The sequence below is a fragment of the Thalassophryne amazonica genome, chromosome 7 (assembly GCF_902500255.1).
Source record: "Thalassophryne amazonica chromosome 7, fThaAma1.1, whole genome shotgun sequence".
Classification (NCBI taxonomy): domain Eukaryota; kingdom Metazoa; phylum Chordata; class Actinopteri; order Batrachoidiformes; family Batrachoididae; genus Thalassophryne; species Thalassophryne amazonica.
The window spans coordinates 96410537-96436964 of NC_047109.1; the positions used below are offsets into that span (position 1 = coordinate 96410537).

Below are 26428 nucleotides of genomic sequence, written 5' to 3' on the forward strand. Positions count from 1 at the left end.
TTATACTGAATAATCAGACCGTCAAGAAATGCTTTTATTTCTGACATATGTTTTGTTTAAGCTGACAGTGAAGATTTATTCAGTTTTATTAGCATTAGATACATATATACACACACAGCTGTAATATGATACATTCACATGACTGAAATCTTTCCATCACGAGAACTCCAATATCATATTAAATCATTTTCCAGCTGGGTTAATTTGAATTATTCAGTCAAACTCATCTTTACTTTCAAACCTTAAAAAGCAAATCCTGACTATTGGCATGCAATAGCAAACTTCTTCAAGTAAAAATTTAATAGTATTATTTTTTGAAATCACAAACTGCAATAATTTATAAAGCCCACCCCCAATTATAGAAAATATTCAGGTCAAAATACTGTTTCACCTGGAAGTCTTTAGCAGAACTGAAATTGAGAAGAAGAAAAAAAAGATATTTAGACATTTAAAAAAAAAAAAGATAAATAATGTTTAATGGTATTGAGAAGCAGCACTCACTTTCCAGCGGTTACCGCACTCATTGCACAGGACAAATGTCGTCATTGGCTCATCAGCACTGCGAGTCTGCACCTAAAAATACAAGCCGGACACTTTGTGATGTAACCCTAAAGACCTCTGACATTATTCAAGCAACATGCAGACTGTCGCACTTAATGAAAAGGCGTCATACTATCTTTCCTTCAGCTGTAAAGATGCTACTGTGATTTATATGCTGTGAGTAAGGATAAAAATAAACTAGCATGTTTCCCGTGGGGATCCACGGGCTTTAGATTGGGTAGTGTTTCTAAAATAGGTAGCTGACATTTTTCAAGGGTGGTAATAAATTAAGCAAAGTTTCTGTAATGAGCTGGAGTGTTGTGTGAGTCCAGAATTTTTTAAAAAACCTTTAGACCTCAACAATTTTCTTTTTTTCCCCTGTTGATTCCATAATTTTTAAAAATGCTAATTTATTGTCTTAATGTATTTATAAAATGTTTAGGTTCTTGTTATCATATACACACTATTATTATTATCATCATCATCATCATCATCATCATTATTATTTTATTATATTTTATTATTACTTCTATTTTGTCATTTGATTTTTAAGTAGACCACAATGGAAATAAGTGTTCATTTTCTTGTGTAATTCATGTATTTGTAACATATTTACAATCTATTTAGAATTTGCTTTCATTGCAAAAATTTACTGTTGCAAAATTTTAAAAGCTGCATGTTGAATATTCTTAAATTTTAAGAAACGTTTCTTTATATGAATTACTCACACATTAAATGTACACAGATACGCTTGTTCTTGTCAAGATGCAAACCTTTATGGCTCAAGATTCTTGCATAAGTTTCAACATGTTGCAATTAGATGTGCAAACATTAAATTATAACAACACACTTAAGAAACAATAGAAATGAATAACAATAATGGTAAAATCCACCCCCACCTCCCACCTTTTTTGTACCGTAGAAAAAGGACTGGCCATTTTTGCCTTTTTTTTTTTTTTTAGAAGGAAATTACTTTATTCTTTTGATGCTCCACAGAAAAACCATGGGTCTAATTTGCTTGATTAAAATTTCAGATGATCTGACGAGAACACCAGGAAGAGAAGCAGTCTGAAGTTTTGACCCAATTTCAGCAATTTCTGCTTTCTGTTCAAACTGTGGATGGAAATTCACAAAAAAAAGCCTGATCACTGGAATAAGGAATAAACTATTGATATGTATATGGACAGGACACTTCATCTGCATTATCGCAGTCCACTCAGGTAGACATGGGTTCAGTTTTTACTTATTTATTTTACATGCACAAGTTGAGCAAATCTGCAAGTCTTTGATTAAAGACCCAGTGTGTGTGTGCATGTCTCATACCTGATTGTAGGTGCAGTTCTTCTTCTTGCACTTGCTGCACTGCAGCAGGTCGGTGGTGGTGCCGCCCGTTTTGGCCATCTGATGTTCCCTGATGGCCTCCTGCGTGAGAACATTCCTCAGCTGTTTCAGCTCATCGCTCGCCATTTCCTACATGAATAAATGTGAGTAGAGGGAGAAGAGAAGGTAATGAAGTGAGGAGATGGAGGAGAGAACATGCTACCTTGCACCATACCTCTGCGGTCATAGAGGCGATGCGGCTCAAGTCGATGCTTCCAGCAAGCACGTTTCTGCGAAGCCCGGGGTTCTTGGGGTCCTTCAGGTTGCTGATGCGACTTCGGACTCTATTTTTATATTTCATGTCCGTGGCTTTGATTTCCTGGTAGATAAGTGCGAGCACTGAGCTAAGGAGAATTCATTCTGTTGTGATATTCTGTATTGGCCTGAACATATTTTCTTATGCATTTCTGAGGGGACAAAAAATAGTCTCATATTTGGGTTGTATGTTAAATGTTAAATTCTGTTAAATTATCTCTTGAGTTATCTTTGAATTAACTTCAGATTACTGACTGAAGGATATAATCTTCGATCTCTGCAGCCATCCCATCACAGTTGGCTCCAAATTCTTTATAGTCATCTGAAGAAGAAAAAGAAAAAAAAAGAAGAATCATGTTTCATGCAGGTTACTTTGCGTGGTCGTTTGTCAGCCATCAGTGTGTTTTACTGTCAGCCTCACTGTCTGTGCGCAGCGCAGCAGCCAGCATCTCAATGCACTTGTCCCTGATGGAGTCTCCTGTGGACAGGTGAGGGGACAGGGGACCACTGGAGGGACTGAATGTGGGGGACATGGGGCTGGTTGGAGTGGTGGGGGTTTTAGGGGCTTCACTTTTAACCTTTCTGCAGGAAGGAAGAAATAAGAAAGGGTTACCACCTGTGCACTTGGTATGGTCACCCTCAGTGGGTCACTGCCTTGCTCATGGACACCATGGGTATGAAATAGAGAGGATATTCCCGACCTATGCCTAAGGTTTGGTTAAAAAAAAAAAAAGGTCTGTCCTTTTTGGAATAAAAGCCACTAAACTGTACACAGAGATTCAATACAAAAAAAAAATAAAAAATTTAATCAGATCTGATACAAAAAAAATTCACAAGACCCTGTATGTTTAGAATTTATTTCCCCCCACTCAGAACTGTAACTTGTGCTTGTCAAGATCAGTTCCATCATCCCACAAAACATTCCATGTCCTAAAATCAATTTATATATATATATTTATTTATTAATACTGGGAGGACCACACTCTGCCCGCCAAAAATAATCATGCAATTTATGACATTTATGAATGTCTTTTTTAAAATAATTTTTTGGTGTTTCAAGTAGGAAATGTATAGAAGCCCTGAAATGCTCACCCACTAGATGGCGACAAATCCTGCTCAAATGTGCAGCAAGGTCTTGACTGTTTCTTCATTTCAGAAATTAACTTTTGCTGAAAATGAAATGGGTTGACAGCCAAAAGTCAACTTACAGTTGTGTCCCTTGTGTGTGTGTGTGTGTATACACACTTTAGAATAAATTTAAGGGAAGCTGAGGCAGGACTTCTCAGGGTTTGGTTGAGACTGTTGTTGGGTTGAGGTCTCAGTAGTTTGGTTTATTTAACACCAGGATCAGGTTGGGGTTCATTTTAGGTGAATGTCAAGGGTGGGGACGTGTTAGTCTGGTTAAAATTGTGGTTTGGTTCCGATTCCAGATATTTAACGTCTTGAGCTATTCACATCGTTCAACTAACTTTAGCGGTCATATAATTTGCTCTGAATGATGTAATGTTCCCACGTGTCCTTCATCAGTCTCCCTAAAAAAAAAGGCACATCAAGAGGCTCTGCCTCTTTTGCTGGATCCACCTCAAAATTTGATGACATCTATTCCAGGATCAGCCCAAAGGTTTCATGATGTCTCCTAAATTATAATTTTATTAACACTCTTAAAAAGCTAATATTTTAACACTATTGAAGGTGAAACCTTAACCTTGAACTGGTAAGAATTATACAAACTCTTGAGTGGTGTTTCTTTGAACACAGAGTTAAATTAACACTGAGGATTTCCCTGTGGTGACATTTGAGTGTGTAAAACAGTTCACACGTCACTGCAAACCATACACTCAAAAAACAGACAACCAGACTGAAACATGACAACAAATATAACAAGTGAAACAAATATTTCATGCATTTGGACAGTTTTGTATTCCAGGTTAAATTTTATCAGCGTCTGTTAGAATATGTTCATATGTTATTTTTATCTAATCCTTGTGTTATCACACTGTGGTGAGATTATTTTTTTTAAAATCTGTCAGCAGCATATCTGAAAAATGCACAAACATATTTCAGTGAAATTTAGGGAAGTAGGTGTCGGGTTAAAGAAGTTTTTATTACATTCTGTTGTGTATGAAAATGAAGGGATACAGTATATCTTGCTTTTGATCAATGATCTTAAAGCTTTAATCCTGATGTCTTCTATCCTGGTGATGCTTTTGATTCTCTAATCAGGATTGCTAATCAGGTCTGCAGTTAGGATCAAAGGTCACAATCCACCACTTGATCCTGATTATAGGATCAAAGTAACAGACAATATATGTAATAAATAAATAAATAAATAAAGCATAACTTCTACCAAGGAGTCAAAGTAATCATCAATCAGGATCAAAGTGATCAGTGTAAGACATCAGGATCAAAGTTCAGAATCAAAATTGAGAGTTTAGGAATTGGGAAGATTGGGATTCAAAGTCAGAAAATAGGATCAAATGTCAGGAAAGGTGATTTTGCAGGATCCAGTGGTTGTCTACAGGAGCACTTTAAATCCAGACCTGGAGGACAAAAATGTATTTTCTGACAGAGGTGGTCCAACACAAGATTGGGACAGGGTTAGTGGCTGTTTTGGGCACTTTCACACTGGTTCCAGGAACTTTATCAGCATTATTTTCTCCAGACGTCATCCTCACTAACATATCAGTGAGACTGAATTTAAAAGATCATGAGTAGAATTCATGGACCTTCACTGACCTTTCCACGCTCTCGGTTGAGAGCTTCCTCTGCAGAGCTGAAGGCTGAACACTCTTAGAGCTGTGAGAATCTCTCCTGTAACATAAAGCCAACTCTGGTCATCTTCAAGCTTTCACAGTGAAGAAAAAAAGAAAACCCAAAATCATTCAAGAATATTCATCAAAAAGCTTCTTCACCTTTCATCGGTGAGCTTCTTGGCGGGGGGTGAGATGCTTTTCTTTGAATCAGTAGATTCTCGTCTAAAATGTTTAAACTCATTCAATCAAACATTTAACTGAAAAACATTTTTAAAATTCTATATTATAAATGTTTGAAGTCCGTGCTACCGTTTGGAATCAGCTGAGTGACGATTCACCGGCTCACCAGACTTTGACTCGCAGGGGTCTTTCCTGCAGGAAAACATCCATATTAACACAAACAGCCCATTTCTACTCTCTCACACACAGTTCTGTTGGTTGTGATGACTATATATATATATATGTATGCATGTGTAGAGAGAGAGAGCTCATTATTCTGCTCCTGCACACCTGCTTTTTTCTTTCCTCACATCCAAACTGGGCTTTTTGGAAGGTGAGAGTTTGGATTCAGGCGAATCGTTCCTGATGAAAATAGAGATTTTATCGCATATAAGGAAATGAGCTCAAGCATAGGTTTTAGGCAGTTTTGAAAATATAGTACACAAGAAAAATGTATAATCCTTTCGCATCATTATAAATACTTTTTTCCCCCCAATATGGAACAAATACATGAATTATTTTAGTTAGTCTTCTGAAATTTATAAGAAAATCAGATTGAATTGTATTATATTGTTGTATAATTTTTTTATGCAAACTACTTCAAAGCATTCACTTTTTAAAGGTTTGGAGCTTTGTAATTGATAAATTGCTTTTCAATAAAATCTGATCTTTATTGAAATATACTGAAATTCTGAAATTAGGGTTTATTTATCTGTTTTTGTTTGTTTGTTTTACACACTGATGGAGGATGAATTCTTGTGAGACAGAATTCTGATTGTATCTAACCTTTCTTTTTTGGCTTCCAGCAAGTGTTTTTTAGAAACTTTGCCATCTGATGAGTCTTTCCTGCAAAAGAAAAAGAATATTGTTACAACCAGAAAAAACAATTTTCAAAAGTGATGTTTTGTTTAAGGTAAAGCTGCAAATCAATTCTGATGATGACATTCTTTGTAACACCTCATATTTGCTTTCAGTGAACTTGTTTTGCTGGTCCTGCAACTTAAATTAACACTAATGTGTTGCCGGTGGGGATCCACGGGTTGTAGACTGGGTAGTGTTTGTAAAATAGATAGCTGACATTTTTCAAGGGTTGTAATAAATTACGCAAAGTTTCTATCATGATTTTAACTGAAAGTGCAGGAAATTAAAATGAGAATGTTTTGGGAATTAATTAATTAATTAATTAATTAATTAATTAATTAATTAAAGTAATTGCATTTATTATTTGGCAAATGTAGCTGATGTCATGTTTTACAACTGGCAAGGTTGGGAGATATATATATATATATTGGGATATTTCTTTTGTTCAGGGCTTGTGTGGGTACCAGGGACTGATTAATGGTAATATTGCATGTACACACGCACACACACACACACACACACACACACACACACACACACACACACACACACACACACACACACACACACACACACACACACACACACACACACACGCACACGCCACTTGGCTTTTAATACATAGAAATGACTTGTATATGAAAAAATAGTGCATTGTCATCTATGGCTACAAGATGGCAGCATCTACATGCATGACAAGATTCTCCTTGTATACTGACTTAAAAGCATTACTGAGATTTATACTCCAGAGCAGAAGATGACAGTAATGCACCATTAAGCTGGATATCATCCACCATAAAACAAGAAGATCTGAGAAGGATGTGCTGGGTCTCAGAATGAATTAAACTAATAAATCATGTTGTTCCTGAATAAAGTGATGGAATAACCTTCATACTGCTTGCCACTCCACTTGTTTGAACTGTGTGGGATCACCAGAACAGCCATGAAGAGGACAGCTAGGCTAAGGTAAAGCTAACTATGTTTTAAAAATGTACAGAAATTTTAAAATGTTTAATTACATTTAGTGAGGTAAACATGCACATGTTTAGCCCTGAACAGATGTTTTCCTGTGTTCGCTGGTGACAAGGAGCAGTTTACTCTTGAGTTCTTTAGTTTTATTTATCCCATTAGCTTCTGCTTACTAACACAATGTTTGCATTAAGGAGGCACTGATTAAATTAATTTTCCTTCTTATTGCATGAAGATAAATGTGACTTACAGACGGGCATCCAGTGTGAAACATGTGCCAAATCAACATGCAGATCCTCCTCTGATCTGCTGTGGTGACCCTGAGTAAAAACAAGGGAGCAGCCGGAGGGACTTACTTATAGACTGATGTGACATATGCATCACATCATGATGCATTTTAGGACAAATGAGACTAATACTCCAGCGTAACATATAGTACAGAAAATACAATAACTCTGCCTTTATTGCAATTAAAACATTTCCAGAGATTTCCGTTTGTAAGTCTTTTGCGCTCCAGTCCTCAGGAAACATTTCTGCAACAATATTACAAACCAAACCACAGATTTCAGTCTAACATTTATCACCAGAGTGAAATTATACAATTATTCCCACATCCCAGACCTTTCTTTCTTTGTGTGATCTGTCATCTTCTGAGAAGGGTTAGATTCTGATGACTCCTTCCTGCAGTGAAAACAACACACCGCTTCAATGTAGAAGTTAAAATAAAATAAAATAAAATAAAATAAACAAACAAAAAACTCAGACGCGCGTGCAGTGGTCATACAGAATCACACAGTCTGTACAAAGCATGCACTGATGATCCAGACCTTTCCCGTTTCCCGTCCAGTGAGGTACGCTTTGGAGGAGGAGGGGGATGGAGGTGAAGAGGGAGTGGAGGAAGAGGAGCGTTTGGATCAGGAGGCTCCTTTCTAAAATGAAATGACACTTTTGAGCAGAGCTGAGTCACTGAATTGAGTGAATTAAAGGGGTGATATTGTGCAAACTCAATTTTTAGCAACCTTTTATAGAATAGTTACATATGGCTGGAATTTGATGCTAAACATACACAAAATTCCACAATCCTGTGGAGACACATGGAACAAAATCCACCTGCTACAAACATTCTTGAGGCTAAAGTGGTTTGTATTAGACATATGTAACATAAGTTCATCTCTGGGCTCATGTTGGCTCTGTGGTCTGCATTCAGTTCGCTGGTCCAGATCTGTGTAATACACACACATGGTTCATAGAAGGAGAGATGCTGTTTTTCCCTACAGTTAAGATTGTGCGGCAAGTAGCAGCTCCTTTAAATTTAAAGCTATAGAGAAAGAAAAAGTGTATTTGTTGTTTTGTTTCAGATCAGTGTCTGGGGTATTTCTGGCTACCAAACTGTTAATACACTTGATGACAAGGTTCAAAAAGTGTAACATGATCCCTATAAAAAAAAAACTCCTTTGTATCAAGTGTGACATTTTGTTGTACCTTGTTTATGTATGTGGTAAGAGTTATGACAAATTTTATATAAGACACTCTTTTGAAAACATCAGAAAATAGGTTTGAGAATTCTAACCTGTTATTTAAAAGTCCAGTACTTTAAAATTTTAAAATACTATATAAGTAATAATTTTGAAAACATTTTTGAGCCATATAGAAGAACCTTCAAAAATGATATCCTGGAAGAACTCTGTTATATAAAAACAACAGGGTTGTACATTTAGGACCTTATTTTACACAGTCTAAACCTGGGCCAGCCCAGCCTATAGGCAGTATAGGCAAATGTTAAGGGCACCAGGGGGTGCACTATGGAAGGAAAAAAGTAAAGTCAGGTACTTTCACTATTCTTATACTAAAACTAGTTAAAACTATTTATTGTTTTAATATAAAATAAATAGAAGCCCATATTGATTTAACTGCACAGCAAAGCCTATTAAATAATAATGATGATAACAGGGTGGCGAGGTACAGTACAAATGATGAAGCGATTGCCTTGGCCAGTCGCTACGACTGTAAATTGTTGTGCTGCAATGCATTATGGGACTTCACGGTTTGGGGGGTTTAAGTGTTGTTATTGTGGTTCATGTTAGTTTAACAGTGTTGTTGGTGCTGTTGATTTATTGTGTTTTGTAGTTCAATTGGTTTAGTCAGTTTGGTTGTGTGTCATGTTGCTGTTACCATAAGTGTAAAGTGTAGTGTGTTTGATGACTTCCACCATTGTCTCAGTGTGTAGAAATAATAGCATCTCATTATGGCTAAAATGCAGGAAAGACAAAAGCTCTGGCTTGGCCTTTGTTCTTCTATGCAGCTTGCGACAATAATATGATGAATTATTTTTTCTGTTGCATTGCATCAGGTAGTTAGCAGTGTAAATGTGTCTTCATCCATGGTTTGCTAATTCCTATAAGGTATTTCAGGGTGACATTCCCTTAAACTGACCTACCCAAAATAAACTGTGTTTCGTTGGGGTGGGAATAGTTGGCAGAGGCTTTGATTGGAGTTTCTACCTGCCATTTTGACATGCATTGATCATCAAGAGGAATATGTGTGTGTGAGGGCCAGCACCGGTCTAAACCCAATACCGGGAGTAAATTTGGGACATGTCGAGCGCCAGTTTGCTATTGCCACCTTATACCTTCCCCAGATATTAGTTGGGTACTCCTTTTGCTGCTAGGTTGCCAACAAGCGGGCACTGGGTGCCAGTACAAGCTGGGCCTCAAACTGGTGAACTTCAGCACAGAACACCAGTGATCTAACCACTGAGCCATCACATCTCTGTATTCTATATGTAAAACGGGGATGAACTCAAAGTCCCCAGGATGGGAGGGCAGAGCACAACACCATCTTTCGGCCTTGGGGAGTGAGGTTTAAAAAAGTCTTTTGCACAGTGCCACCTGCTGGGCTTCATTACATATAGGCTGGATTAAAGTAACCAATGGGTCCAGTTTATTCCTTTTTTGGTCTAGACTGTGTTAAAATACATTTTGGGTTATTTCTGTCAGTATTTGGATAGTCAGTGATATGGGTGAGGAGAGGTGAAGAGCTTGACCTTGGGGGAGGAGGATGAAGGTAAAGAAGAGGAGCAACTGGGTCTGGTGGAAGTTTCCTGATGGAAAAATCAACATGAGCAGATTTTCAAAATCTCAAAATCTTCTACACAGCCTGAACGTCATTGTGGCATCATGTCTGACCTCTCTTTCTTCAGTTCCGGTAAAGGTTGCTTCACTGCTGGAGAGGTGGACTGATGTGGAGAAGGATGGTGGGAGAAAGAGTCTTTATCATCCTTCCTGAAGAAAAGTCAGGACAGTGCCAGTCAGAGCATGCACGTGAAGAATGCTGCTCATGGCAACATGCAGCCTGCACAGCAGGCGCTCAGTTAGGGCCATTAGCATGTTAGCATGCTGTGTATGTCAGCTGTGCATGTCACAAACAGGCGGCAAAGCGTTGCTGACCTTTCTTTTTTCTGGCTCACAGGGGGGCGTTTGGTCGGGAGAGGGGGGCGAGCAGGTCGAGGAGGGGAGGGGAAGCGGGTGGGGTAGAGAATACTGCTGTCCAACACTCCTCTCCTACAAGGAACAATTTAACACACCTGAAGGTTCTGCTGCGTCTCTCAGATCGGTAACAAAACACGGTCAGATCAGATGCTCACCTTTCAAACAGCGGTTTGTGAATTCCAGCAGGTTTCTCCCTCTGAGCTTCACACCCTCTTTGCGTGATGTTTGCCAGCCTTTCGTTCCTCCCTTCTTCCCTGTGTTTGTCCTTCCTCGTGTCCTCCATGGACGTTTGCTTCTTGGCCTCCTCGGGATGTTTCAACTTTTTAAGCTCTTCCACGTGTTGCACCTTTTTCAGCTCTTCCAATGATCTTTCTCTTCTTGCATCCAACTTTCGTTTTTCATTTTTCGCCTCCTGCACATGCTTCTGTTTCTTGTTATCTGCTTCTTCTTGCAGATCTTCTCCAGCTGGTGATTTTTTGGAATCTTCGAAATGTTTCTCCTTCCTGATTTCTTGTGCATGGTCTTTGTTTTGTGGGGCCTCTGGAGGTTTTTCATCTCTGGGGTCATCTCTGTGTCTCCTTTTGCTTTGGGGCTCCTCATTAGATTTTTCATTCCTGTTTACATCCCAATATGTTTTCTCGGGATCTAAGCCACATTTGGGTTTGGCATCCAGCCTCCTGTGACTCGCAAACAAAAGGAAGCATCAATTGATTTTATCTTCACGCAAGCAACAGAAAACATTTTTTGATTCCAGTTTAGTCACGGTTCTTGTCATTATGCCTCATGGAAAAGAATTCTATGATTTAGTTGACAACTGTTCACGTATTTAAACATTGATAGATGACTCTTTAGAAGTACTGTATTTCTGTATTTGTCAAATGCCTGGTTTCAAAAACAGCCAAAGTAACAGAGGACACAGATTCTTCCCAGAACCTATTATTTTGATTTTCATTAACATGCTGGAGGGTGAGTTTGAGGATTTGCTGCAAAGCACTAGAGGTTTGTTTAAAAATAACTGCACACACAAAATGTTCACCGCATGCATTTTGTATTCTTTAAAAAGTTATTTCATTAGGCACACTTTCCATTTTGTATTTTCAGGGCATGTCAATAAACAAGACTTTAAATCTAAAAGGTAAAATGTTTCATCTGTTGAAAATAATTAATTAAAAATATGTATGTAAATTGAAACACTAACGTAACTTCTGTTCAAAGCGTTCTCTTGCATAATGTCGTTTTGGCCAACTCTACATTTTTGTAGCACTGTATGCTCCAACATCTTGGAGGCATCAAGCTGACTTCTGACTTGTGGTTCTGTGTGCAAAATGAAATGCATTTTATGCATCTATTCTACTGTATATATTGTTATTCCACTCAGAACTAGACTTCTGTATTTTGGTCATTATTTTTCTTCTACCTTATTTTTGCATACTTGCACTGTTGTTCTGTGACTGTCCCTGTGCTGCTGCAACATTGTAAATTTCCCTGTTGTTTGGCCTATTAAAGGATTATCTTATCTGGTCTCCTTTTTCTTATCTCTTAAGTTGGGTGTGACACCATCCCCAATGTGACTTCTGACTTCTGAGGTAAATGGAATGCAGCATTAACTTCAAAGTGATTCCTATTGTCTTGTAATTATGAAGCACTATCCATGGTGCTGAAAATGGTCTCCAGGTTGGTCTTGGAATTTATTTACCTTAATCATTAAGAAAAATAAACATGTATGGTTCAGCATGTGTACCTGGTGGCACACCAGACAAAAGTTGCACTATGAACTAGAGCCCAACCGATATATCGGCCGGCCGACATTATCGGCCAATATAAGCCCTTTTCAAAGTACTCACTATCAGCCAAAATTTTGCTGATAGAACGCCAATAATTTCTCATAAACATACCAGTTACTGAAATAATGTTTGTGTTGGCAATGTAAAATGTCCTTGCACTGTTTGTCCAGTAGATGAAGCTCTGACTCCATTCAACTGAGAGCTGCTTACGCCCCTGCTTAAATGTGTTCATCACCGGCCCCCGTAGTTCACCGTCACACTGCACTGATCGGCTGACAAAAGCATACAAGTAAGTTTATAAGGATCTATATGTTGTGTGCTGGGGGGCTGGGGTGGACATGGTTTTTTGGATGTGTGTTTATTTTCCTTCCTAGGTGGTTTGGAACTGATCTCTGGGAAAGCTGTGCTGCAGAAGAGTCTCTCACCTTTATTATGATGATTGGCTGCACCTGCTGTGATCTCGTGCGGCTCTCCATTAGGAGGAAGTTACGACACCTGTGATATTCACGTGCAGATCTAAGGGCTTTCAGCTGGTACCTATGTGGTAATGAGAAGCTGCATTTAAGGCAGCGGTGAGTTGGACTGGATTGCCGGAGAATTGAACTTTGTTGCATTCTTGTGATGAGTATGTGAGGACGCCGAGGGCTGCTCCAGAGGCTGACATCACGTCTGTGAAGGAGGATGAGGGTGAGAGGCAAGCGCTGTCAGCCCACGTCAGAGGTGATTATTCCTAAAAGCTAATTTGTTCCTATGTTGTGGCGTTTGACGCAGTTAAAATTAAAGAATTGAAGATAATTGTTCTGATTGCTCCTCACGGCTGTGGTGAAGGGATTGATGATCTTCCACTCGCTGTGAGCAGCTGTTTGTGTGAAGTAGGTCCGCAGTAAGATCTGAACGTGTTGCTGATAAGTGTGCCTCTGTGGAGAAAATTGTGGATAATGATGGTATGAATAACCTCACTTCTGCTCCTCCTTCACAGAGCATTGTTCTGGAAAGCCACCTTGGGGGGGGGGGGGGGGGGGGGGGTGTTGACGGAACGATTGAGTCCAGAAGATTCGGGCTCGGATCTGTTGTGGCGCTGAGAGAGTGCGCCACTTGTCCACCTCACCAGACTTTTATTATTTAGATTTTATGTACAGCACAGGGTGACAGTAATAAATCTGTTTTTCTTTCTGGAGCTGCTTCTGGTCAATTAGTGCTGGGTTCTGTTGGACTCTGGGCCGCTCCTCGGTCCGCGTTCCTCACATAACAGAATTCTCCGGCCATACTTGGTATGGACCCAGCGACCGAAGCGGCTCCGTTTCAGGAGAAAGTCCAGAAACACCTGGAGCTGATCTGGGAGCAGGTACAGCACCTGTCACTCCAGATTAAGCAAACTGATGCTCGTGTGACGGAGCTTATAGCGCAGGCTGCTCTGCTTCCCACGGCTGCAGGCTCGGTTCCGTCGCGTTCGGTGCAGACTAGATCGTTATCTGACGATTCGGCTCCTGACTCGGTTATGTGCCATCCGGAGCCTTTTTCTGGAAACGTAGAGGCTTGTGCTCCATTTCTTATGCAGTGTTCTTTGATGTTTGCTCAGCGACCGGCGTCTTTCTCGTCTGAGAGCAGCCGTGTCGCATACGTTACTAATTTGTTGCGGGGTGATGCCCTAGTGTGGGTAACCGCGCTATGGAGCAAAAAATCACCTCTGCTGGAGTCGTTTGACGATTTTTCTCGTGAGTTTCGTTTGGTTTTTGATCATCCGATGGAGACAAAAACTAAGATCCAACGATTGTTGAATCTCCGACAAGAGCAACGTAGTGCAGCCGATTATTCGGTGGAGTTTCGAATCGTATCAGCACAGTCTGGTTGGAACGTGACTGCCTTAAAAGGGGTGTTTGTAGATGGGTTGAATGAATCTTTGAAGGACGAGTTGGCAGTCCGTGACGAACCTAAGGAGTTAGATGAACTAATCTCCTTGGTTATTCATCTGGATGATCGGATTAGGGAGCGTGGACGTGAGAGGGGGCATGGGTCTGAGCGGGGTTTTGTGTCTCGTGGTTTATCCAGACACAGGTCCAGACCACCTCTTCCACGTTCCAGTGGCTCTCCTCCGACGGGACCTCTAGCTCCTCCTATTGACGAACCAATGCAATTGGGCAGAGTAAAAGTGGCCATCTTGCCCCGGTCAAATGAGCGGCAGGAAATTGTGTAGTAGGCGTGCTCCAGGTGTTTTTGGGGCTTAAGTGGGATTGAGATGTGTGTGGGTAAGCTGTTTTTTTTGCACAGCACAGTATGTGTAGTCTGGTGGGGTGAGCAGGTTGGACAGAGTCTGTTGACTCAGTCGAATGGGAGTTTTTGTTTTTTTTGTTTGGGGTTGGTTCATTTGTGTTTTGGGGGTTGGGTTATTTTGTTTTGGTTTTTCTTTTTCCAGTCCCCTAACCCCAGCCTCTCGCGCTTCGGGCCGTCTGTCTTTGGTGTGATGGGGTGGTGCAGGTTGGCTGTGCTGGGCATTCCCATGTGAGCCTCTGCGCCTGCGGGGGGGTTCAGGTTTTTTCTGGGTTTTGTTGTTCCGGGTTCCGCTCCAGCCCCGGCAGGCCTCTGACCGTTCGCCATTGGCTTTGCTGGGGTGTCGGGCAGTGGGGATGCACTCTGGTCGGAGCGGTGGGGCCGATCTGTGCCGTTCGCCTTTTCCGCTGGCCACCCCTCCTGATGGGCTGGAGTGTAGTCGTGGGGTCGACACCGGCCGTATTGCCGGTTTCTCCCCTGTCCTTGGGGTTGGAACTGGGTTTCGTTTTTCCCGTCATCCTCTCCGGCTTGTTGGACTTGGGCCGTTTGCCGTGACGACATGACCGATTGGCTCTGGGGGGGTGTTCCGGGGTCTTTTCGGTGTGCTGGGGGGGACTACGGGGCGCTTCTTTGTTTTGTTTGCCCCTGGGGTGGTTTTTGGGGCCGCCTGGGGTTTTTTTTTTGGTCTTTTTGGGTTGCTTTTGTTTCCTCCTGCCTTCCCCTCTGGGGTTTGATGGGACGGTCCTCTGGGGGGGGGGGTTGCCTGTGGGGCCGGCTGGCCGCGTTGGCTGGGGTGGGGGGTTCTGGGTTGTGGGGGTGCCCCCTGGGGTTTGATGGGACGGTCCTCTGGGGGGCGTTGGGTCTCCCGGATGCGCCTGGGGCTTCCTAGATGGCCCCGGCCGTGGTTATAGTTCCTGGAGTTGACGAAGGGGTCCTCTGGGTGTTGTTGGGCTCTACAGGTTGGGGGGGGTGTGTGTTTTTTTTTTTTTTTGTTTCCCGCAGGCCTTCCGGCTGCTTCTCCCGGCCCTGTGGCCTGTTTTTTGTTTTGGGCCCCGTTGTGGGGGTGGGTTTTGTTTCCGGCTGTGCGGTCGCCGGGAGGCTTCCCGTTGATGGGGGGGTACTGTTGTGTGCTCGGGGGCTGGGGTGGACATGGTTTTTTGGATGTGTGTTTATATTCCTTCCTAGGTGGTTTGGAACTGATCTCTGGGAAAGTTGTGCTGCAGAAGAGTCTCTCACCTTTATTATGATGATTGGCTGCACCTGCTGTGATCTCGTGCGGCTCTCCATTAGGAGGAAGTTACGACACCTGTGATATTCATGTGCAGATCTAAGGGCTTTCAGCTGGTACCTATGTGGTAATGAGAAGCTGCATTTAAGCCAGCAGTGAGTTGGACTGGATTGCCAGAGAATTGAACTTTGTTGCATTCTTGTGACGAGTATGTGAGGACGCTGAGGGCTGCTCCAGAGGCTGACGAGGGTGAGAGGCAAACGCTGTCAGCACACATCAGAGGTGATTATTCCTAAAAGCTAAATTGTTCATATGTTGTGGCGTTTGACGCAGTTAAAATTAAAGAATTGAAAATAATTGTTCTGATTGCTCCTCACGGCTGTGGTGAAGGGATTGATGATCTTCCACTCGCTGTGAGCAGCTGTTTGTGTGAAGTAGGTCCGCAATAAGATCTGAACGTGTTGCTGATAAGTGTGCCTCTGTGGAGAAAATTGTGGATAATGATGGTATGAATAACCTCACTTCTGCTCCTCCTTCACAGAGCATTGTTCTGGAAAGCCACCTTGGGAGGGGGGGGGGTGTTGACGGAACGATTGAGTCCAGAAGATTCGGGCTCGGATCTGTTGTGGCGCTGAGAGAGTGCGCCACTTGTCCACCTCACCAGACTTTTATTATTTAGATTTTATGTACAGCACAGGGTGACAGTAATAAATCTGTTTTTCTTTCTGGAGCTGCTTCTGGTCAATTAGTGCTGGGTTCTGTTGGACTCTGGGCCGCTCCTCGGTCCGCGTCCCTCACATAACACTATATCCTTATCCTGAACCTATGGCTAAGTTGCAGCAACAAGAGGTATAAGATCAGATGTATTTCACAACTCTTTTTAAGGATATGTATTTCCTAATTTCACAAAGGTTTAATTCTTGATTGCATTTTTGAACTTGAAAATTCTTCTCTGCTATGAAGTTAATCAATATGAGGACAAAGCTTCAGCTTTTAGCTCATACCTTTTTGTTAAGGGTCCAAAAAAGAACATTTTATTCATTAAAAAAAAATAAATATTGGCTGATTTATCGCTATCGGCAAATCAGCCGATTTATCGATCGGCATTTTTTTCATCCAAATATTGTTATTGGCATCGGCCTCAAAAAATCCATATCGGTCGGGCTCTACTATGAACAGTTTCTCCACAGCCACAGAAACCTACAACTCCTGCAGAAGTGTGATGGGGTCTTGCCAGCTTCCCTCACTGGTCTCCTTATTGAGACCTGCATACTCAAGATACATTTTCCATACAGTACTGTACTGTTTGTACTTCTTATCTGATGTAAATGAAGTCCAAGACGTATTCAGTGACTTGGAAAAGTTTGCATATCATTCCCCTGACGTGTCTCAAAAAATTGTCTAAAGAAGTGACGATTTGTATTAACAATAATATTTATAGTTTGTCCAATTACTTGTGAACTCTAAAACTGGAGGGAATGTGTATCAAAATGGCTGTAATTTCTAAATAGTTAATGTGATGTTTTTTTTGAACACCTTTAATTAAAGATGAAAATTTGCACTAGAAGCACATCTTGATTTCCATTTCAACTCCATTTGTGGGGTGTACGCAGTCAAAATTATAAAAATGGTTACTGTCCAAATACTTATGAACCACTACATTCTTGAGTGTTGAGATACTGGATAAGTTGTCAGGAAATGAATTTTACAAATATGAGGTGTGTTCTACTGGGTGCTCTTCTATATAATAATGTGATAATAGACCATGAAGAGAAAGGTTATTCATTGAAGAAAACCTCAAGCAGAATGTTGGCTACATGTTCACCTGCATGTAGCGGACACACACACACACAGTTCATTTATTCTTTTTCATTTTTTTAATGCATTTGGTCAAAGTACTTTTAATCCCTAAAGTTGACCTAATTTAGAAGGTGTTCATTTAAATACAAAGCATATTTCATAGCAACAGTTGTCAAAGTAGGTATACGAGTAAACTGCAAAACATATATTAACCACGGTGTAGAAATCATATATCAGTAAATGCTGCTGTGTTGCCATTGGATCACTAGTGATGGGGTTGTAGGAGCTGTAGGTATTGCGATTCTGACGTGTGTGTGACTGTGTTAATGCATGGACCAAACAGGTTTTCAGTGCCACCTGGTGCCCAAACAACAGATACAATCCAGTCTCAGTACATCTTCACCTCCACAAAAATGGTATGTATGGTAATGCATACCAGTAATGTATGCATTATTGGGGCAAACGCATTCCTTGTGGCATCTCCCTTGTTTCATTCTGGGTCACCACAAGTGATCCAAAGTGGATCTGCCTGCTGATTTGGCACCAGTTTTACTCTGGATGTCCTTCCTGATGCAACTCCTGCCTACTGCCTGAGTTAACAGTGTTTTAAAAAGGAACAGTTAACATAATCTACATGTTGAGGGATTACATATACCTTCTAACCTTGTTTGATCATTACTTACAATATAACACAGTTAAAACGATTATAGTTATTAATCCTATTGCCTCAACCAATAATTTGGATCACTTTTTACAAAAACTGGAGCAATTTTTAACTTTTGACCTCTATACAAACTGAAAATGATCTTTGTCACCATGTTTGCAGTTTTTACCCCATAACATTCTGTCATAGTCCAATCTATACCTTTTTTTGGAAACTTCATCTTTTTGCAATCTTTTCAATACGATAGGGGCATTTTATCAATTTTGACCCCAGTGTAATCCTACATTGACCTCTGCCTGGCTATAGCTACCACCCTGGGATGGCTCACATACAGCTTTTATATAGGCTCTGGTATAGTGGTGGGCGATACCAGGAATTTTGGTATTGATCCGATACCAAGTAAATACAGGCCTAGTATTGCCGATATCGATACCGATACCAATACTTTTTCATATTTAAGCATCATAGAGCCAAAGGATCCAAAAGACCTAGGATAGAATTTCGCCAAACATTGTACATTGTTGTGTGTTGGGGGGTGTGGCTGGATGTTTTGGTGTTCTTTTCTTTTCTTTGCTCTTCAGGTGGCATGGAAACTGATTCTTCTGTGGAGAAGGTGCTGGCTGAAGAGTCCTCACCCTCATCAACATCATGTGAAGCACCTGTGACTGGTGCTCACATGCAACCTTAAAGACTTTCAGCTGAAGCAGATAATTGGATGGCGTTCTGCATTTAAGGCATGTGTGATTCAAGCAGAACTGCCGGGAACTCTACCTTGTGATGTCCGTTTGTGAGACGCTGAGGACCGCGCCTGGGTTTGACACATTGAGCCCGTGAAGCAAGGAAGGGTGAGGACACTTGCTGTCAGCACACATTAAAGGTGATTAAGTGTTCGACTAATTGTTGATAGTAACTTGGTGTTTTGTTACACAGTATACTGGAATTGTGATGAGAATTGTGCAGTTTGCTTCTCACTGCTGTGGCGTAAGTGATCCTCCACTTGTTGTGAGAAGCTGCTCATTTGCATAAAGTTAAAAAAGATACAGACCTGAATGTGTTGCTGATAGCGTGTGTCTTTTGAAAGATATTGTTGTAACTGCTGACTTACCTCACCTCTTCTTTGCTTCACAGAGAGTCAGTTTGTCGTGTCCACCTGGGGGGTGTTTGGTGGTGGTAGTGAGTCCAGGAACGCCGGGCTTTGATCCCTGCGGGCGCTGGAGAGCGTACCAACAGTCACTCCACCAGAGGGACGCTGTTTTTGCTCTTACACCTTTTATGCACAGTGGGGGTAATAAATATATTGTTTTTGGAACCGCTTTTCTGGTTATTTTTAGCGCTGGGTTCCGTCTGACGCAGGTCCGCTCCTCAACCCGCGTCGACACATAACATACATGGCAACACAATACTTTATTATCACAAAATAAGCTTGAGTATCAATCTTTTTACGCGAGGATCATTCAATATCAATACCAGAGTTGGTATCGATATTATCGATAATTAGGATCGATCCGCCCACCTCTACTCTGGTATACTGAGACTGGACTGGAAGGGTTTTTTGGGTGCCTTAAGTGGTGTCAATTATGTCAAAACTGCATTCAGACTCCTGGACTGTGTGCATGCATTTAGTTTTAAATGTGTGGTGTTGTGCTCAGCAAGTGGAACGCACGCACCTGCTCTGTGTGTCAGAAGGTGAATTGTTTGGAGATGTTGCTTTCCTGCTGCAGTCCAAACCGTTCTTCATTTCAGTGGCTTTTTGGGAGTGAGAACACCCAGACTCTGTGTGACATTGGTGTGGTGTCAGTTAGTTTGAAGCACAAACAATGATTATGTAAATGATAGAAGTTGTGTATTTCTAACATCAAATACCCAGAAGTCTCTTCCAGTCTTTGATGAGGACCTTTGCCAAAGCGATAACTTCCTCGTCCGTGCAGTGCTTTCTGATCCCATTCACAGACATGCCAATCCTGGTTTCCTGAAACAAATACCTGATCATTACCTCCAACAAGAATTTATTTGGTAGCTGTAAATATTTGGTGTCAAAATATTTGGTGTCATAGACGTATGGAACTATTAAATTTTAGTGATGATCTAAACATATCATTCACAAAACACAAACCACTGGACTGTTTTTTTTACCTTCTTTTTCTTGAGGTTATGCCTTTATTCCCATAAATATGACAGATAGATATCCACTTCACAACAGAGACATGGCATTTAGCAGGCATATAAACTCTAGTGATTACAGCACTAACTTGCTATTATTTTTTTTTAATGATGTCAATGTGGTAAGAACAACGTTTAGGTATTTTTCAGTCATTGTGAGTGTGGCAGAATGTTTCCCTGTTATGTGGTGTTATAAGCCAATGCACAGTCCCCTAATACAGTTTTACCATTCTATAAACAAGCACCAAATGTCTAAGATCCAGGCTATTGATGGCTTTCTGGACTTGGAGATCAGAAGTGTATCTGTGTGCTGTGAAAGTACAGAACATCTAAACAGATTCACTTATCTCGGCAGTGAGATTAATGTTTACATTAAATCCTTGTGTACCCCTGAAAGGACTTTGTGTCAAATGAAAAGTTTCTCAGGGTGGCTCAGATGAGCAGTATCACTTGCATTGTTAGGGAGTGTCAGCTACATAAGAATTTGGTAATCTAGTGCATTTATCTGGACATGTTCTACTGTATCAAATCAATCAAATCAAATCAATTTTATTTATATAGCGCCAAATCACAACAAACAATTGCCCCAAGGCGCTTTATATTGTAAGGCAAAGCCATACAATAATTACGGAAAAACCCCAACGTCAAAACGACCCCCTGTGAGCAAGCACGTGGCGACAGTGGGAAGGAAAAACTCCCTTTTAACAGGAAGAAACCTCCAGCAGAACCATGATCAGGGAGGGGCAGTCTTCTGCTGGGACTGGTTGGGGCTGAGTGAGAGAACCAGGAAAAAGACATGCTGTGGAAGAGAGCAGAGATCAATCACTAATGATTAAATGCAGAGTGGTGCATACAGAGCAAAAAGAGAAAGAAACACTCAGTGCATCATGGGAACCCCCCAGCAGTCTAAGTCTATAGCAGCATAACTAAGGGATGGTTCAGGGTCACCTGATCCAGCCCTAACTATAAGCTTTAGCAAAAAGGAAAGTTTTAAGCCTAATCTTAAAAGTAGAGAGGGTGTCTGTCTCCCTGATCTGAATTGGGAGCTGGTTCCACAGGAGAGGAGCCTGAAAGCTGAAGGCTCTGCCTCCCATTCTACTCTTACAAACCCTAGGAACTACAAGTAAGCCTGCAGTCTGAGAGCGAAGCGCTCTATTGGGGTGATATGGTACTATGAGGTCCCTAAGATAAGATGGGACCTGATTATTCAAAACCTTATAAGTAAGAAGAAGAATTTTAAATTCTATTCTAGAATTAACAGGAAGCCAATGAAGAGAGGCCAATATGGGTGAGATATGCTCTCTCCTTCTAGTCCCCGTTAGTACTCTAGCTGCAGCATTTTGAATTAACTGAAGGCTTTTCAGGGAACATTTAGGACAACCTGATAATAATGAATTACAACAGTCCAGCCTAGAGGAAATAAATGCATGAATTAGTTTTTCAGCATCACTCTGAGACAAGACCTTTCTAATTTTAGAGATATTGCGTAAATGCAAAAAAGCAGTCCTACATATTTGTTTAATATGCGCTGTGAATGACATATCCTGATCAAAAATGACTCCAAGATTTCTCACAGTATTACTAGAGGTCAGGGTAATGCCATCCAGAGTAAGGATCTGGTTAGACACCATGTTTCTAAGATTTGTGGGGCCAAGTACAATAACTTCAGTTTTATCTGAGTTTAAAAGCAGGAAATTAGAGGTCATCCATCTCTTTATGTCTGTAAGACAATCCTGCAGTTTAGCTAATTGGTGTGTGTCCTCTGGCTTCATGGATAGATAAAGCTGGGTATCATCTGCGTAACAATGAAAATTTAAGCAATGCCGTCTAATAATACTGCCTAAGGGAAGCATGTATAAAGTGAATAAAATTGGTCCTAGCACAGAACCTTGTGGAACTCCATAATTAACCTTAGTCTGTGAAGAAGATTCCCCATTTACATGAACAAATTGTAATGTATTAGATAAATATGATTCAAACCACCACTGTATCATACAAGTGCCTCAGTGTTGAGGACCACAGAACCTGGAAAATGCCAAGGTGATGCCCATGTTTCAACTGGCTGGGGGCATATTGATGGTTACTTTAGAGACATGTAGATGTACTGTCTGTCTGAGTTGTTACCATTCAGGACCCAAGCCAGTTCTGTAGTCTTAGCAAATGTCTCAAGGCACTGTGTGCAAAATGAACCCATAACCAGTGAAGTGATGGGGGAAGGGGGGTTTCAAAAAATTACCAGTTTCTGTCATTACTGGTTTAAATGGAATTTAACTGCAGCCTAACATGGCTTCACTGTAAACCAAAATAGTGAGTATCAGGTGTAACAGAGCAGTTGAACACCATATTTCTATTCAATACAACATGAGCATCACTCACCGGCACTGAGTTTGTCCCGCACAGCAAGCAGGAGTGCAGATATAGACTTCTGTGACGTATGTCACGGAAGTCTGAAACTAGCATTTTCAGGCCTGAATTGTGCTTACAGGAAGAAAGTTTCTATACACACAGATATGAACTGTGAGAATGTTTTACACAAATCTCTGATTGAATGTAACTGCTAATAAAAAAAACAAAACAACCATGAACATGATTTTGCACAGTAATGAGCCTTTCACACTGAACATGCCGGACGCGTCAAATGCGTCAAAAATCAGTCTAAAAAGCATTATTTTCAATGAGACGCGTTGCTTTTTAGATGTGTCAGAAGCGCCACGTCAAAAGCCAAGCTAAACTGACGCTTCTGACGGGAGCGTGCACTGCCGCTTGTCGGCAGGCTGACACGGTCAAAGTTCAACCTAATCCAACTTTCGACGCTCTGAGCTGTGACGTACCTTCGCACTGTCCAATAGGAACGACGCATCAGGCCAAAACACAGAAGACTAGTGGCAGAAACCACTGATCTGTACAAAACAGATCAGTGGTTTCTGCACCGATCTGTACGAAACAGAAATGTCACAGGACTGCTCATTTATAGAGCAGTTTTCTGAAGAAAAATCCTTGGAAATGTTTTTTTTGTTGTTGTTGTTACCTCAAATTTTCTGATTACTGTTAAAAGTTTAGAACACTTGTAATTAAAATAGCTAAATAAATCAATAAATGGTTCTTTAGAAACCTTTCCGTAAATTAAAACCACCTGTTATTTCATATTAGATAATTTCTTGTTTAACATAAGGAACTTCAGACATTTTTTAGACAAATAAAATAACATGGAAATTTGTGCATTTTTAGGTCTGGTAGATTATTTATATCTCATTTCAACCAGAAAAACAGACACTGTACATAAATACAAATGTTTATTATAAATGCAACAGGAAATAATTTAACAATGACTGCAGTGTGATTGTAAAGTAGGATTTTTGTGACATAAACCTCATGATGAATTTTTTAATGGTCATTTCAACTTGTAATTTCGTCAAAATATGTAACTGCCTTTAATGTTGTTATCAGGACAGAGTCATTTCTAAAATATGAATTTGAGCACAATAAGTGGAGAGCTTCTATCTGTGCAAATGTCTTTTGACTGATTCGTGGACATTTTTAATGATCTGTTCATTTATTGTTAAAATATAAAATGAAACAGCTTTTTAAAAAATAAAAAAATAGTTGCTGTTGAAAGAGCCTTTTATTTAGAAGCAGGTGATTCTCGGGACCAGATGAAGGTCTCTTCTGCAGCTTTGAACGCTGGTGGTGTTGCTGAAGACACTTTTCTCCTATTTTGAAGAGCAGAGATGTTTTCTTTCGACTGGACTTCGTGGTGTTCAGCTCATCAATGGAAGTTTGGTTGTCTGCACAGCAAATGTTCCTGATTAGGACAAATAAAAATATTTCTTTAAATATAAAGAAACACTAAACAGTTTATATATAAAAAAGGAAAAAAAAAAAAAACAGGAAAAAAAATGATGGAAAAAAACGCCCGAAAAAATAAGTTATTTAAAGTTGAGCTTTTGTAGTGTCTGAAAAAAGCTGTAGCTTTATTTGGTAAAAATAAAAAAGACTGAACCATTTACAAATTAAAGCGTTCACTCAGATCAACTGTGCTAAAAGGCTAAGCTAACATTAGCAATCAATAAACCTTCACAGCAGTGCAAATGTCACGTTTTATTTTAATATTATTCTCACCTCGATAAAGCTGCAGAACTAAACTCCGTTGGGCAAACTGGGACTTCGCATATATCCAAAAAGTGGGAGATTTTGGACTGAGTGGTTTCCTCCATCCCCCCGGCTGCCTGCCTCGGTCTGCCCAGGGATGATGCCTGAAGGCCAGCTTCTCCGTCACCAAGTCGTCAGTCCTCCCTCGGTCGGTGTCACTCTGAAAAGTAGCTGGAAAAAAGCTTCTCCCAGCAGGGTGATGGAAAAATCGTTCTACTGCTGTTTTTTAAAGCTTTATTGTGATTCAGGCGACGCAAATTCAAGATGGCGATCGCTGAACTTTTTTCAGGTTGTGGAAACAGCCAGAGTGTGACGTAGCAATCTCCGCCCTCTTGCCACTTCCAAAGCGAAGCATCTGACGTCACGACGTGTTGGAAACGCATCCAATGGATTGGAAAGCGTTGACGGATTGTGTTCAATGTGAAAGGCCCATAAGTGTCTGTACATTCTGGTGCTACCTGAAGAAGTTTAAGTGTCATGTTGAAATTCTTCAGTTCCTTCAGTAGATCCATGGCTCCCTCCTGCACACACAAAGGTCACAATTATCAATGCAGTGTTATAAAATATGTGATAACAGCGCAAAATGAAAATCAAAATGGGGGGAAATGGGCTTTAAAAATATTTATAGTTTTCTCATTTTTGTAATATTAATAATTGATTCAGCATAATTAATCTTTTAAAATTAAATATATCACTATAAACAATTAAGTGTGTGGTTGGTGAGTTTTTAAATCACATTTTAGTGATAAATCAGGTTGTTATAGCAGCTCTCCAAACTGTGCCATGAAACACGGTCCTGCACTTTAACCCAACAATTACGTCCACAAGCCTTTTTTTTTTTAAATAAAAATCTAGACGTTTATGTCAAATGAACCAAGCCTGAGTGGTTCGGCACTGCGCACACACAGACTGACGCGTCCTGCGTGCGCGTCCGTGCCAAACACCTGTTGAACATTTGTCCGGCTCGCGTTACAATTGTGCAGACTTTCTCCGTGCGCCGATACCGACTTATTTCAACGAAATCAAACTTCTCCTCAACGCAAAACTGGAAGAGAACAGCGGACAGGCTGCCCTAGGCCGCGTGCGCACAGCACGCCACCTGTGGGTGTCAAAATCCAGGCTCACCGTGTTATTTCCAGACACCATCTTGTCTAGTTTTTTCGCGATCCGGATCAGATCTTCCTCTCGCGTCATCGCCACATTTAGTCGACTCCAGGCCGAATCGATGACGTTAATTAGATACTTGTTTTGATAAAAAATAAAACAAACAGTTTAGATCGTGTGCGGGTCGGACTTTACGCACGGCGCAAATCCATTCAGCCAAAGGGGCGTGTCCTGCGCGAGCCCAGCTGACCACACAACACGTGACAGCAACTAAATATAGACCCTGTAGTAGACACACACGGGGCAAACAAACTCTGCCGTTTTAAAGTTGATCGTAATATTTATCGATCTTTTAAAGTGAACACTTCTGCCCACGAGAACTCTTTGATAAACTTTACTGGCTGCAGGCTGAAGCTGATATTTTCCGGATTTTAATATCTGGATTGAATATCGACAGCCGTGAGTATTGTTGGTTGTCCACGCGAAGGAGGTCATTGTTTAATAATTAAAGGGCGTGCAGTCGGGACGCAGCGCGCAGTGACACAGAGCGGCCCGACACACTGCCAGTCTGTTAGTTAAACCCTCAGCGTCAACACATTATAAAACGCGCTCTCAAGTTTCTTATCTGAGTTTACAAAATCAAACAAAAGCAGGAAAAATAAAAAAGAGGGGCGTTTCATCGTGGAAACTTTTATTCATGTTAGCCAGCAGAGGGTGCTGTGACGTAACGCAGCAGTGCCAAACGAATAAATGTTATTTTTCTAATTAAAGTTTTTTGTAATTTTTATTTAATTTAGATATGGCCT

At 40.8% G+C, this 26428-nt stretch overlaps 1 protein-coding gene across 1 annotated transcript; it reads right to left on the reverse strand.

Moving 5' to 3' along the window:
* Positions 1-25870, reverse strand: tcea3 (transcription elongation factor A (SII), 3). The gene is made up of 21 exons (XM_034173678.1): positions 25644-25870; positions 24977-25039; positions 20073-20178; positions 19877-19982; positions 10621-11142; positions 10424-10537; positions 10163-10258; positions 10021-10077; positions 7805-7906; positions 7599-7658; positions 5934-5993; positions 5439-5510; positions 5238-5300; positions 5088-5150; positions 4912-4986; positions 2597-2757; positions 2440-2497; positions 2096-2249; positions 1864-2010; positions 502-573; positions 1-410 (listed from the first exon to the last, which is right to left on the reverse strand). The coding sequence occupies exons 1-21, from the start codon at positions 25710-25712 to the stop codon at positions 402-404; spliced, it is 2229 nt and encodes a 742-aa protein (XP_034029569.1). The 5' UTR covers positions 25713-25870; the 3' UTR covers positions 1-401.
* Positions 25871-26428: the final 558 nt, after the last annotated feature.

What these genes read in the sequence shown, in the direction of transcription:
- tcea3 (XM_034173678.1), bottom strand. Translation starts at nt 25,712, where the DNA reads ATGACGCGAGAGGAAGATCTGATCCGGATCGCGAAAAAACTAGACAAG. An exon ending in CTGGAAGCCAAAAAAGAAAG is followed by an intron (nt 5,511 to 5,933) that starts GTTAGATACAAT and finishes TATTTTCATCAG; the next exon opens with GAACGATTCGCCTGAATCCA. An exon ending in TGCTGCGCTGCGCACAGACA is followed by an intron (nt 2,498 to 2,596) that starts GTGAGGCTGACA and finishes TTTCTTCTTCAG; the next exon opens with ATGACTATAAAGAATTTGGA.